The following is a 12,255-nucleotide window of genomic DNA, read 5'->3' as shown; positions in this document are numbered from 1 at the left end:
AATGTGCACACAGTAGGCAGGTGAAATCTATGCTCACTTTTTTTGATGTGTAGCTCCAGAGTGTGCTGGTCCTTATTCATTGGTTATTGCATTTAAAATTCTGCTGCCATTTTTGCATGAGGAATTATGGTTTTTAGCCATTTTTCCAAGCTAATGACATGGTTTCCTGCCTCAACCACTACATTTATTCTGTGCATATTTCACATTTCTTCTGATTTAAAGTCAATTTTTCAAAATTTTAAATGTAAAGTGCTATTAAAGTTGAAGTACTTGTTTAAGTACATAAACGATCATTATTTTGACGTTTGCGGTTTTTAATTTTCTGTGTTTGGGTTATTGGTCACATGAATTTGAATAAACCCCTTCTCTTTATATATAAAATATGCATAACTGATCAAAATTATGGTGATGCCTGAAAGTGTAGCATCAACACTGAGTGAGTCAGCATGTGTGTATTGAAGTAGTTCAGGTGGGTAGCTCTGTCAACATGCGTAGTAAAGGTTTATTCCATGCTGGAAAGGGAAACACGTTTTGGCTGTGGAGCCTTCTTCGGGTGTAACCTATTACTTGTTCCTACATATGTGTGTTTTGTTTCAGAAACGGTATGTACATTTTACTGGTGTTTTCTTGGTTCCTTCCATGAAACTGTTGCTCTTAGTAATGCAGAATATTAGTTCTACAGTTTTGGGAAAACTTAAATATTAAGCAAAGGAAGATTTATCATAGGAATTTACAGCTTGTCTGGTTCACCTTGAATCAAGGGCTGTAAAATCACATACCTGGTCAAGTTTTATTGCAAAAATGGAAATAATTCGGACTTTTTTCCCCCAAACCTATCCATTTTCTAACTACTTGATCCAGTACAAGGTCCCAAGAAGTCGGAGCCTGTACTGACGAGCAAAGTGCACAAGACAGGATACACACTGGATGAGATAAGTCCATCAGGGCTATAATTGTTTTGTCAAGGGAAACCAACGCATGTTGTAGACTTCAATAAGTCAAGAAAATATCTAAACAAATGTGGCCATCAAAAGAAAAGAGTTAAAATGTCACTGTCAAAGATTTCCTGACCAAAACTTAACTGACCATGCTGCAGTTGTTGTTTAAATAAGCTAAAGCATTTACAAATACATCTACTGTAAGAAATCTGTCGTGTTTCAGAATAATTACAAAGAAGATACAATGTGTTGGTCATACTGCAGTAGACATTTCAATTGAAGGCTGTATAAGTACAATCCATGAGTAAAAAGTAATAAAAACAGAAATACATTAATGGATTTGGATCTTTTGTGTGGTATAAGAGATAAACCTTGAAGAGGTACCACAAGGTGGCCAGAGACAGTACTTTCAGGTTTGTGAGTCTGCTACAGAGGAATAGAGAAGAGCAAGATGCAGGAAACTGAAAAAGGAGGTACTTCTAAGAATCCTATAGACTGAATACAGTGGACAGAAGGGATATAAGGAGAGACCAAATTAGACAAATGAGTAATGAAGTCTGTAGCAGGTAAGGAAGAGAATCTTAAATACAGGCAGAAACATGAATAGATCATGGAATCAAAATACCTGTAAAAACCTTTCTACTGCAATGATAAAGTAAAATAAGATCACTTTATTGGCCATATACAATTTCTTGTATTAGGAATTTGTCTTTTCATATACTCCAACTTGCTCTCCATGAGACACACAGACAGGAAGAGAAGCTTGGGGTCAGAGTGCGGGGTCTTCCATTTATACGGCGCCCCTGGAGCAGTTGGCGTTAAGGGTCTTGCTCAGGGGCCCAACGGAGTAGGATTCCTCAGCCAGCCACGGGATACGAACCAGCAACCTTTTAACCACAGGCGCAGATCCAAAGCCACAGAGCCACCCACCGCCCCCAAAATGTGGTGGCATGTGATCGGTTGACCAAAGTTCTGAAATTCCGGTTGTGCAAATATTTAGTTTGCTTTTATTATTAAATGTCTGTACTAAGGTGATGGAATTTGTTTTCAAAAGTGAGATAATCAGACAGCGTTTATGTTTTGTCCACAAGATGGTGCACTAATAAAAACTTTCATTTTCTGAGATTTTCAAAATGATCATAAGATTTTGACAAATCTTTTTTGTCTGTCAAGAGGTTTTGTTGAACTTTTCATGTATAGTTAAAAAATAGCAATCTTGGGTCTTACAGTAAGCCTTGCCTGTACTCATAAGAAGAGCTTCAATCTCAGTGTTTCCCATTTTATATTTATAGTTTGTTTTTACTGCTTGAATACAACACCCTTAATGATGTTTAATTTTTTTTTCTTTTGCACAATCTACATTGTTGATCCTCCTAGTTTAGTATCATACAGTATAAGAAGTGACTAGTTTGCAGGCTACACCAGTATCTAGATCATTGGCAAATGTTTGTGGTCTCAGAGGTCATGTCAGGGCTGGCCCTTAACACAGGCAAACTAGGCGATAGATGTTTAATCGATAGACAAGCCACATTTTCTAACTAGATACGTAGACTACTTGAGGTGTTTTACTAGAAGTTAACAGATTCACGTTTCACATTATTACTTTCAATGCTAAAATACGTTATCTTTGTATTATTTATGTTCTTTATATATCTTCCTTTCTAGATATATGAGTCATTTAATTGTTGTAATTATTCAAATAACTTTTGTTATTTGGGATGGGAGTTTATAATTCCTCACACTTATATAGTGCTTTTCTGTACACTCCACTTAAGGCGTTGTACAGGTTTACAGGGACTCATCTCCACCAGTGTGTAGCCCACCTGGATGATGCCATAGTGTACCAGTACGCTCACCACAGTGGGGGAGAACAGAGTGATGAAGCCAGATCAGAGAGGGGGATTATTAGGAGGCCATGATGAGTAAAGGCCAATGGGAAATTTGGCCAGAACGCCAGGGTAACACCCCTATTCTTTTCAAGAAACATCCTGGGAATTTTAATGACCACAGAGAGTCAGGACCTCGGTTTTACATCTTGTCCAAAAGACGGCGCCTTTTTCCAGTACAGTGTCCCTGTCAGTACATACAATAAAAGCAAAAAACAGTATAGTGAAAGTAGCTAGCAAAGTCACCAGTGCACACTGGCAGGCATACAAAACAATAGTGAGGAATAGTGACATAATCAATGACTATCATGACCACCCCTTGCACAGTGAATCTGAGCTCCTTCCATCAGGGTGTCGATCCAAACTACCCAGATTTCAGTGCAATAGAACTAAGTTATCCTTTGTCTGGCTATTAACCTACTTGATTTGGATAACTAATTGTATACTTTTTTTCCATCATTAATGTATGTTATGTATCTATCTCCCACTCTGATGACCCAATTTGTTTTTTTCTTTTAAATTATGAAGATTGCATAAGCTACTTACCTGTTTTTCTCGTCATATGCATGTAGTTGTTTCTTATTTGGAAACAGGTTCATATTGCGTTAAATGTATTGTTTTGTGTCTCGCACCTGCTTGTAATGCAAATTTCCCTCCTGGGACAATAAGATAAGTATAGCTTACCTCATGAGTTGATGGGGTCAATACAGTTGGATTTTGGACGTGTCCGAATATACCAGTATTCAGAAATAGCAGTTATGCCAGGAGCAAACCGAGTTTCTCCACAGCAGCTTGACTTACCTCGACCAGAGTCAGCTTCATGCCTTAAAGTTTAAAGCTCAATGCTAACAAGGAGGCGATGTAGGAAAATGAACTGTAATAAACGGGATAACCAAATAGGAGTAGAAAGAGGTTGATTACAAATACAGAGGTTGTATTTGGTGGACTAAAAAATCCTAATCTTTTAACTCAAAAAATTTTGAATAATTTGCATTTTAATGTAAAATATTACATTACAACAATATTTGACAAATTATTTGATACATTTGTCAGAATCATACTAATTAAAAAATCAATCTTAGTCATCAAACAGTACCAAAAATGCTGCTTAATGTTTAAATACAACATTGTAGATGCTGAAGGCACTATTCCTTTTAAGATTATAAGATACTGTGAAGCATCTATTTATGGGCATTGCTGAATGAAAGGATAAGTGCACATACGGTAAAGATTCATGAGTTTCGTACTTTTCTGAATGCTGCCAAAGTGCTTCGTTGTAAAATGTTTGCCAAAATATGGCATTATATGAAATACATTTTATATTGAGGGGACTTTAAAAAATGGCGAGAGCTCATGAACACAGCCTACTTGTAGGAAGTAAATGAACCTCTTATTTGTTTTATTCATGTTATTATTCTATTAAATGTCAGACAAAGTTGACATAAAATTGAACATGGCAAAGGTAAATATTAAAGTTGACATTTTCTATAAATTTATCAGGTATTCCATTGCTCATTAATTACCTAATTATTGTAATCTTGCTTACTATACTTTGAACATTCTTCAATTGCTAGCAAAAACTATAAGATTTTTTATAGAGCAGACATCAGAGGCTCTTCTGTAGAAACCAGTTGCAAAAAAAGTAAGCTTTATATTTTCACTGTGCTGATTTCTCAAATGGTACAAAAAATACTCCTGGATATCCATTGTCCATTATATTGGGCACTTTGTGTTACAGGGGTCTCCTGACCGAAAGAAATTATACACACTGGCAAGAGGAAACATGGTCAGAGCACCAAGCATAGAGCCCAGCTGCACCACAGCTCCACACCACACAAGGGCACTGTAGCCTTCATCACGTAGGATCACCCCTATCATCACCTTCACATAGGACAGAGTGAGGACAAGAAGCACCCAGGCAATGACCTAGACCAGAAACAAAATGGTACGACTGTTAGAGCACATTAATACTGTGACCTCTATATCTGAGCTGCTACACACTATGCATACATGCTGTGATTGTAGTGCATATTGAGATCATGAAAGTTGTCGCTCTTGTAAAGTACAGGAAATATAATGATTTTTTACCGTAAAAAATCACATTGCATGGTTAGTGTCCAGTAAAGAGTATAGAAAACATTTCCCGCGTGGTTCCTGTCAGCTGGATGCCACCTATCCTGTTTGAAGTTGGTTTTCTAATATGTGAAGATGATGTCTGGATTGATGTTGTCAATACAACCTAGTGTGCAGGTTTTACAACATCAGGTATATTAATGGACGTTTTCCTAATTCATTTAAGTTTCTTTCTGACCCTTAGTGATCAAGACTTGAGGAATCTCTTATGATTTATATTTCCACCAATTTTGTGTTGCTGAAATGTTTCTAGTTAAGGCAGTTATGAAAAGAATTAAGTTAAAGTTTGAAGGTAAAAAAGTTCTATAAACTGTTCCTGTGAATGATTGAGTAAAATTGTTTTTAAATGCTTGGAATCTTGTCTAAATCCTTGAAAAATTATTAGTACTAAATAAAGTCTGTTGCAATATTGTATTATATACTACATTGCATAAATATAAATCAAATGCTTAATTTTAATAACCGAGATATATTATTTGTCATGAACAGACTGATCAGCAGGGTCTACTGTCAAAGTCACAAGCTAGTTATACAGTATGTGTGACCACTGCTAAAAGCAAAACAGGCAATACATCAGTGACATACTTCCTACCAAGTGGCAACAGTGGTCTAGTTAGTCTGTTCTATTCTATGCACAATTGTGTGCCCAGTTTATCCCATAAATGTTCAGTGTAACACGGGTCTGGCAAGAAGGGTATCCATGCCTTCAAGTTATCTAACCAGAAAGCTTTTCTGTATTGTGCTGAACTGGGTTACTGGACTAATTAGATATTTAAAATTGATGAATGGATATTAGTTTACTTCTGAAACATGCTACTTTGTGGATAAGGTTTAAAATGCTGAATAACAGCAGCTTTCTCTACTACTTCTTCTGTGCTCACTATTGTGTTTTTTACTGTAATGAGAAATGAGAAACAGAAAAATCACTTTTTTTAAATATTATACTTTTACTTTCATCATCTTCATAAACCAGAAAGTTTTGGTTGCATTTTTGTCATGATGAACAGTTCTTGTACAGTACCTGTAATTCTGCCCTCTGCTAGTCAACGCTTGATTAAGGCAAAAAATGTATTCAGTGAAAAAAACTTACAATGAGGAAAGTTCCTGTGCTCTGGTGAACAAGTATCGGGCAAGGACTCAATACTGCCATGGCCATGATATAACATCCAACCCCAGTGCCGAATGTGGTTAGCCCCGCCATCAGCAATAAGGACCTTAAAGAAAAGACACACATTTGTAGTTGTGTTGGCAATGAAAGGACAAACACATCTGCAATAATTTTACTCAATTATCCTCTATTTGACCTGATATAAAATTAGTATGTGAATGCTTGTTGACCACTAGGGAAAAACTGCAACGGGCTTGCATATCTTTGTTAGAATTTCAAAAATGAAAAGAAAACTTTAATACAGATGAAACACTTGAAATAGTATGTGGTGATTCGTACAATTGTATGTGACAAACATTTGCTGTTGATTTTTAAAGCAACCTGCTTGAATTTCTCTACTGCTTTCCATCCTAAAGGATCATGAACAGGAGAGACACAGTTTATCTACTACAGAAGTATAGCATTCTCCTGGGTTACATGGAAGCCATTGTCATTGAAAACTGAGGAATTACTACAGCAATTTAATTAAGGAAGAGGTTTTAGAAGGTCAGGTTGTACATGATGTTCAAACTGATAATTGCACAAATACACCACAGTTAAATACTCTTTTGAACAGTGGCAGAACAGTGGACATCTGTGATGACTAAAATAGTCAGGGAAAGTAAGTATGATGATACCCCCTAAAACAGTGTGTCCTGTCACCGTGCCGGAGCATTGATTTGGACACTTTCCATTTGTTTGGAAAAACTGCAATGTAGTATGAAAAAAAAGTATGTGTGATGTTTCCAAAATTTCAGTACTGACAAAATCCATCCTTACCTAGTGTCTGAGATCTGGTGCCATCAGGTTACTAGGTGATAACGCTGCTGAACACGGCATAAAGCTTAATGAGCTGTGGTTCTCATATTTACACATTATACACATTTTCACATATTAAATTTCTCTCATTCTGTGACACATGGTTAGCAGCTGTTTTAACTGTTCCATTTCTAAAACTTAGTCAATGGTGCCTCTGGATAAAAACTTTCTGTTATTTAATTGTGGTTAGTTTCATTACTTTTAATACAAAACATAAAGCAGAATAAAGTAGCTATTGATTGTAGGTCCAATTATATCCAGGAGACAAGCATTACTAATGAATATTTAACCATTTTAAGCATATTTAACCAAATTCATCCATTTCCTAACTGCTTTTTCCAATACAGGGTCACGGGAGAGCCAGAGCCTATCCCAGCAAGCAACAGGAGCAAGGCATATTACACCTAGACAGAACACCGGTCCTTCACAGGGTACATACAGACAAAAACACAGATACACACGCAGCAGGACAGGTTTTCCCAGAAGCCAATTACCCTACCAGGAGGTCTTTGGACTGTGGGGGGAAAATGGAGCACCCGGAGGAAACCCATATGAACACAGGTAGAACATGCAAACTCCACACAGACAGCACCCCGGACATTTCTGGAATAGAAATCAGGGCCCCAGTGCTGAGGGGCAGCAATGCTAATCACTGTAACTGTGCCAGCTTTCTAGAAAATAAAGATGAAAACTTATTTCTCACTTGAGAAAACCCTAAAGTAATGAAGAAAACCTTGCATGGATTATTTAAAAATTCATTTAAACTCTTTAAAACTCACCTGAGGGGCAGAATCATGGCAATGAAACAAGCCGCTGGGTTGGCTACAGCTGCAAGAGTAGCAGCCAGGTGGTAGGCACTATTGCCGTAGGGCAGGCAAGAGTAAGACTGGACTGCAGGGAGGACAGCGTTGGTCAGTGCATTGACCCAAGCAAGGACCACAAAGACAAACAGGACTTGCATCCAGCTATACTTCCCAGATCCAAAAGAACTCTTCAGCTCTGACTGGGGACTTTCCAAGGGACTGATCATGGGTTTCTGTTCAGGCTGGTTATTCCGTCTGTGAGTCAGTTCCCTGTTTTCACTATTAGCAACTCCATCAAGGTATCGGTTATGTTTACATTCCCGGCTGACAGCCGGGTGATAGTTTAAGAGCAGAAAGGCCACCAAACAGACCCCCATCATGAAACTGAGGAAAATGAAAAAGATTTGTGGTGAAAAATTAGCTGGTTGGTACCAGGCTTGAAGTTCAAAGGTGTCTGTGGTACTATTCGAGGTCTCGTTGATGGCATGCGTCTGGTTAACGCACTGGACTACACCGACGCCTTGGATCAAGGCCACCAACCCTGGGACCAGCCCGCTGAGACCCTCACCAATGAAGTAAGTGGTGAGGTACTGGGGCTTCAGACGCATCATGAAGGGCAGGAAAGTCACAGAGGAAGTGCAGTCCACAAGAGAGAGGAAGAAGGTGAGAACTAAGAGAGGAACGCTGCGGGAGTCTCCACCTATGACTAAAGTCTCCTTCCAGAAGGCGGCCAGTAGCAACGTAGCCAGGATGCCCAAGCTGATGATTGTGTAAATGACTCCCACTTCACTTAATTTTCCAGGATAGAAACGGTGCATCAGGGTGACAAACAAGGGTCCCATGTTGGCCAACTGAATTAGGACGGTGAGATAGGAGGGCAGGTACCATCCTTCTGGAATCTCGGGGACAATGAGAGGGAGCTCCACCCACATGCCGTTAATGGCCACCCAGGAGCCCATTCCAAACAGGCAGGCCAGAGCATGAGTCAGGAGAGACATGGCGGAGCAGCAGTCTCAGCAGTCCCTCTGGGATGCCTTGAGGACACTTCAGGATGTATGGACTGTCTGGCATGGTAAAATAAAGGCAATACAGATTTTAGAACCTAAATGTCTATATATAAAGTCAAGTGGTATATGGCATTTATTTAACACAGTCTTCACATTTGACGTATTTATCCAATTAAAATGTATACCACACATAAACTGAATATGTAATTTTAATCCTACATGACAGAAAAGTCTACGTTTTCATTGTCCTCAATTTATTTAGTGTTATAATGGCTAAGAGATTAAATTACTTCTTTCATGTAACTAAGAACTACTTCTTTCATGTAAACTGCTTTAAAAAATTATTATTATGGACCAGTAATATATATTGAAAAAAAAAAGTTTAGTACAAAGTATGATATCGTGCTCGTTGATGGAGCAGGAAACATAGTAAATCCAATACATTTCCTCGTTTGGCACCTAAACGAGGAAATGTGTATTGTATTTCTTTGAAAGTACAATTGAATTTAGGTGAACACCATGTTGCATAAGGTTCCGAAAGAATTGATCTATTTTTTTTTAAATAAAAACGAACCTTAAATGTTTTAAAGACTGCTGTGGTGTAACGTTTAAGTAATTCGTGCATTTACACGACATATGAAATTCCTTTCCAAGTGTAATCCCCAGAGACGGTTCCCCGGTATCGTATCCAATTCAGTATGCCTGTGGATACGACAGCAGCAAAAGGAAGACGGGACCAAGGTCATGCGCTCACACGTTTATATCAAGGGAATTGACATGTATCAACAGCTGTTTAATTATCGTCTCCATTTAAAACTAGGGAAGATATTAAAAAGAACAAATAGTATAATCCAGTAGAATCATTTCATTTAAAAAAATACCACGTATATTGTAAATATGCATTATAATACATACTTGTGAAAAAAAGATTAATTTTCGTTAATACGATAGCTGGGGTTTACCGATATCGAAATTGTTCTGTACATTTTCATTTGAATGCATACTCACACTAAAAAACTGAGACTCCCGGATTCATGGAAGCTTACACACGCTATGATGTACAGTACCAGGAAGCGCTTGATTGTCTCCGAGCCTTCCTGCACTACAATTAGAGCCTTTTCATAGTTGCATCATTCTCCTCGAGTAGAATCGAACAGCCGAATGCACTGACTTTGCGTTACATGCACCTGACTGAAAGGGAAGAACACTACTCATTTCCTGTGCCTGTGCTTTAAGCCTCTAGTCTGGCAACATTCTGTAACCGGCAACACTGAGCCACGTGCTCTCATCTCATGCTGGGCCACTTAACCCTTCCTAGCAGCCCTGACGATGACTGTCAAATTTTCATCTGAGCTAACAAAGAGGGAGGAGGGACTGGTCTAAAAAACCTTCCTCATACCTGAGTGAATTGCAGTATGAACGTCATTATCTCTTATTATCAGAGAACGCCAGTTGCAATTGTAAAGTCTTGAGAACCTTCCCTGTATTTCCACATCATCTTAAATTCTGTCACCAGACTTTTGAAATACAGAACTTTACAACATGGGAATTTTTTTTTTCACCAGAACTGGATTCTGCCTGAAATGCTTTCAATATTAAGGTTACCAAAACTTACTTATAGGACAACTTCTATTACTTGTTGTATGCTTACCTTGTTTTTTCATCAGCCCCAGTCCAGTAGCATTTGAACCTGGTCTGTGCAATTCTTGTAGAATTTGACAGGATCAGGCCCACAATTTACCCAAGGTAAAAAGTACACTGTAGTTTTAAACAATTCCTTCTTTTCTGTGGTATTTGAATAACATAGAGAAAACAATGGTTAGATCCCAGGATGTTTGTGACTTCAGGGAAAAATGTCGGGAATTTTTCATTTTTTAGTTGTAATTTGCAATAGCAGAACACCCCACATCAAACTGAATGCCATCTTAGGTAAACATTTAAAAAACGATCCCCTTTCGTGCTCCACATTCTTTAAAGTGGTGGTTCTGAGTCGTTAAAATTATTCTCTTAAAGAATTACAGTTACATTTTGACATAAAAATCACAACTGTGTGTTGTGTGGAGGAGCAGCGCACACAAGGATGAAATAAAATAATGTTTTAAAGTACAGCAAAGTAAAGGCATTCCACTGGAATTAAACACTAGAAAAATTAGAAAAATATGTAAGAATGCACTTTTGCTAAGAGTTTGACTTTCTCAACATTATAAAATATCAGTTAAAGTGAAAAAAACGACTGATATTAATCAGTTAATTTCAACACTTCCTGTTCCAGTGTTCCTACTCTTAAAAAAGGAAGCAAAATTAGCAAAAAATATTTTGTTTTTTTAAATGAAACTCTTCACATACAGTATATACATTTATTTAAACTCATTGTGATTTTTAGGTATTGCACTGCTGTATCTCCAATATAAAAAAGTTAACAGGTGAAATTCATTAAATTAATTATCAACACTGATCTAATATCTAAAGTAATAATATTGATAGGTATTGTTTTCGAGGACGTCAAAGACAGCTGTCTTTTCACTTATCAAATTAGCTTTCTTGTAAATAACTTCATTACTGTATTTCTGAATTAGTATTTCTGATTAGTAGGTACACCTCATAGATGTTAACTGAAAAGGAAACATAATGGAAGTAAAGATAAACATGTATTTTAATAAATGTTTATATTTATTTAAACATATAAAAATTTATATTTGAATAAACATTCCTGAGCAGTTAATAGGTGACATGAAAAGCATTAAAAAGTTGATGTGTTTCATATATTACATTATGAAGACAGATGTGAATTTAGAAATTGCAGTGAACAAGAATTATCAGAGGTATACAGTATACAGTACGTAACATACGTATAAATACGTATACGTATACATAAGAATTACTGTGACACATTACACAGACATGACCCTATCAGTTATCTCCTATATTTTGACTATGAGCATACAAATATAGTGATAAATATAATAAGATTAGAACAGTAAGGCTTTAATACACATACATTGTTTTTAAAGGAAGGGGACTTACCCACCTTCACATTGTTATGAATTCCTGCTGTGTGTATTATTCATAGTGGTTCGTAGTTAACCGTGGTAACCAGACACAACTAACACTTTGCCCTAGTTAATAATTAAATTAGAAACTGTTGTAATTTTACAGAATAATTTGCAGTTTCTTGGTACTATATTATAAACATGCTGTTTATAATATAGTACTCTGTTTTGTAATGGTATTCATTTTCTAATTACATTAAATGTTCAAGACAGGTAACATTTGCAGTAATAATAGAAACATTTTTGTACGACTTTGCAGCTCAAAGATTGTTATTGAAAAAATATGATATTTTATGTTATGACAATAACTACTTTAGATGGTACCATGGTAAATAATACATGGTTAATAATAATAGTAATACTGAATTACAGTGCCAGCGTCATTTGCTATTTGCTTCTGACTCCAGTGCTGTATACTTACTCACAGTGGTAGTTGAGTAAATGACGGTCCCCTGTGGATGCTAATGTCCTG

The 12,255-nt window shown here is 37.0% G+C and overlaps 1 protein-coding gene across 3 annotated transcripts; it reads right to left on the bottom strand.

Annotated features, from left to right (window-relative positions):
- Nucleotides 1–3,801: 3,801 nt before the first annotated feature.
- LOC148822926 (riboflavin transporter 2-like) lies at nt 3,802–12,255 on the bottom strand. Of its 3 annotated transcripts, XM_088929738.1 has the most exons (5): nt 12,209–12,255; nt 10,385–10,518; nt 7,703–8,790; nt 6,048–6,171; nt 3,802–4,750 (listed from the first exon to the last, which is right to left on the bottom strand). In XM_088929738.1, exons 3-5 carry the CDS (start codon nt 8,722–8,724, stop codon nt 4,538–4,540), a joined length of 1,359 nt encoding a protein of 452 aa, XP_088785864.1. In that variant the 5' UTR covers nt 8,725–8,790; nt 10,385–10,518; nt 12,209–12,255; the 3' UTR covers nt 3,802–4,537. The 3 variants fall into 3 exon arrangements, with proteins under 3 accessions (XP_088785864.1, XP_088785863.1, XP_088785865.1); XM_088929737.1 differs by lacking the exons at nt 10,385–10,518; nt 12,209–12,255 and adding an exon at nt 9,742–9,950; XM_088929739.1 differs by lacking the exons at nt 10,385–10,518; nt 12,209–12,255 and adding an exon at nt 9,742–9,903 and having other exon boundaries at nt 7,703–8,786.

The sequence above is a fragment of the Atractosteus spatula genome, chromosome 12, assembly GCF_055471065.1.
Source record: "Atractosteus spatula isolate fAtrSpa1 chromosome 12, fAtrSpa1.hap1, whole genome shotgun sequence".
NCBI lineage: Eukaryota > Metazoa > Chordata > Actinopteri > Semionotiformes > Lepisosteidae > Atractosteus > Atractosteus spatula.
This window is presented reverse-complemented; position numbering and strand designations above follow the sequence as displayed.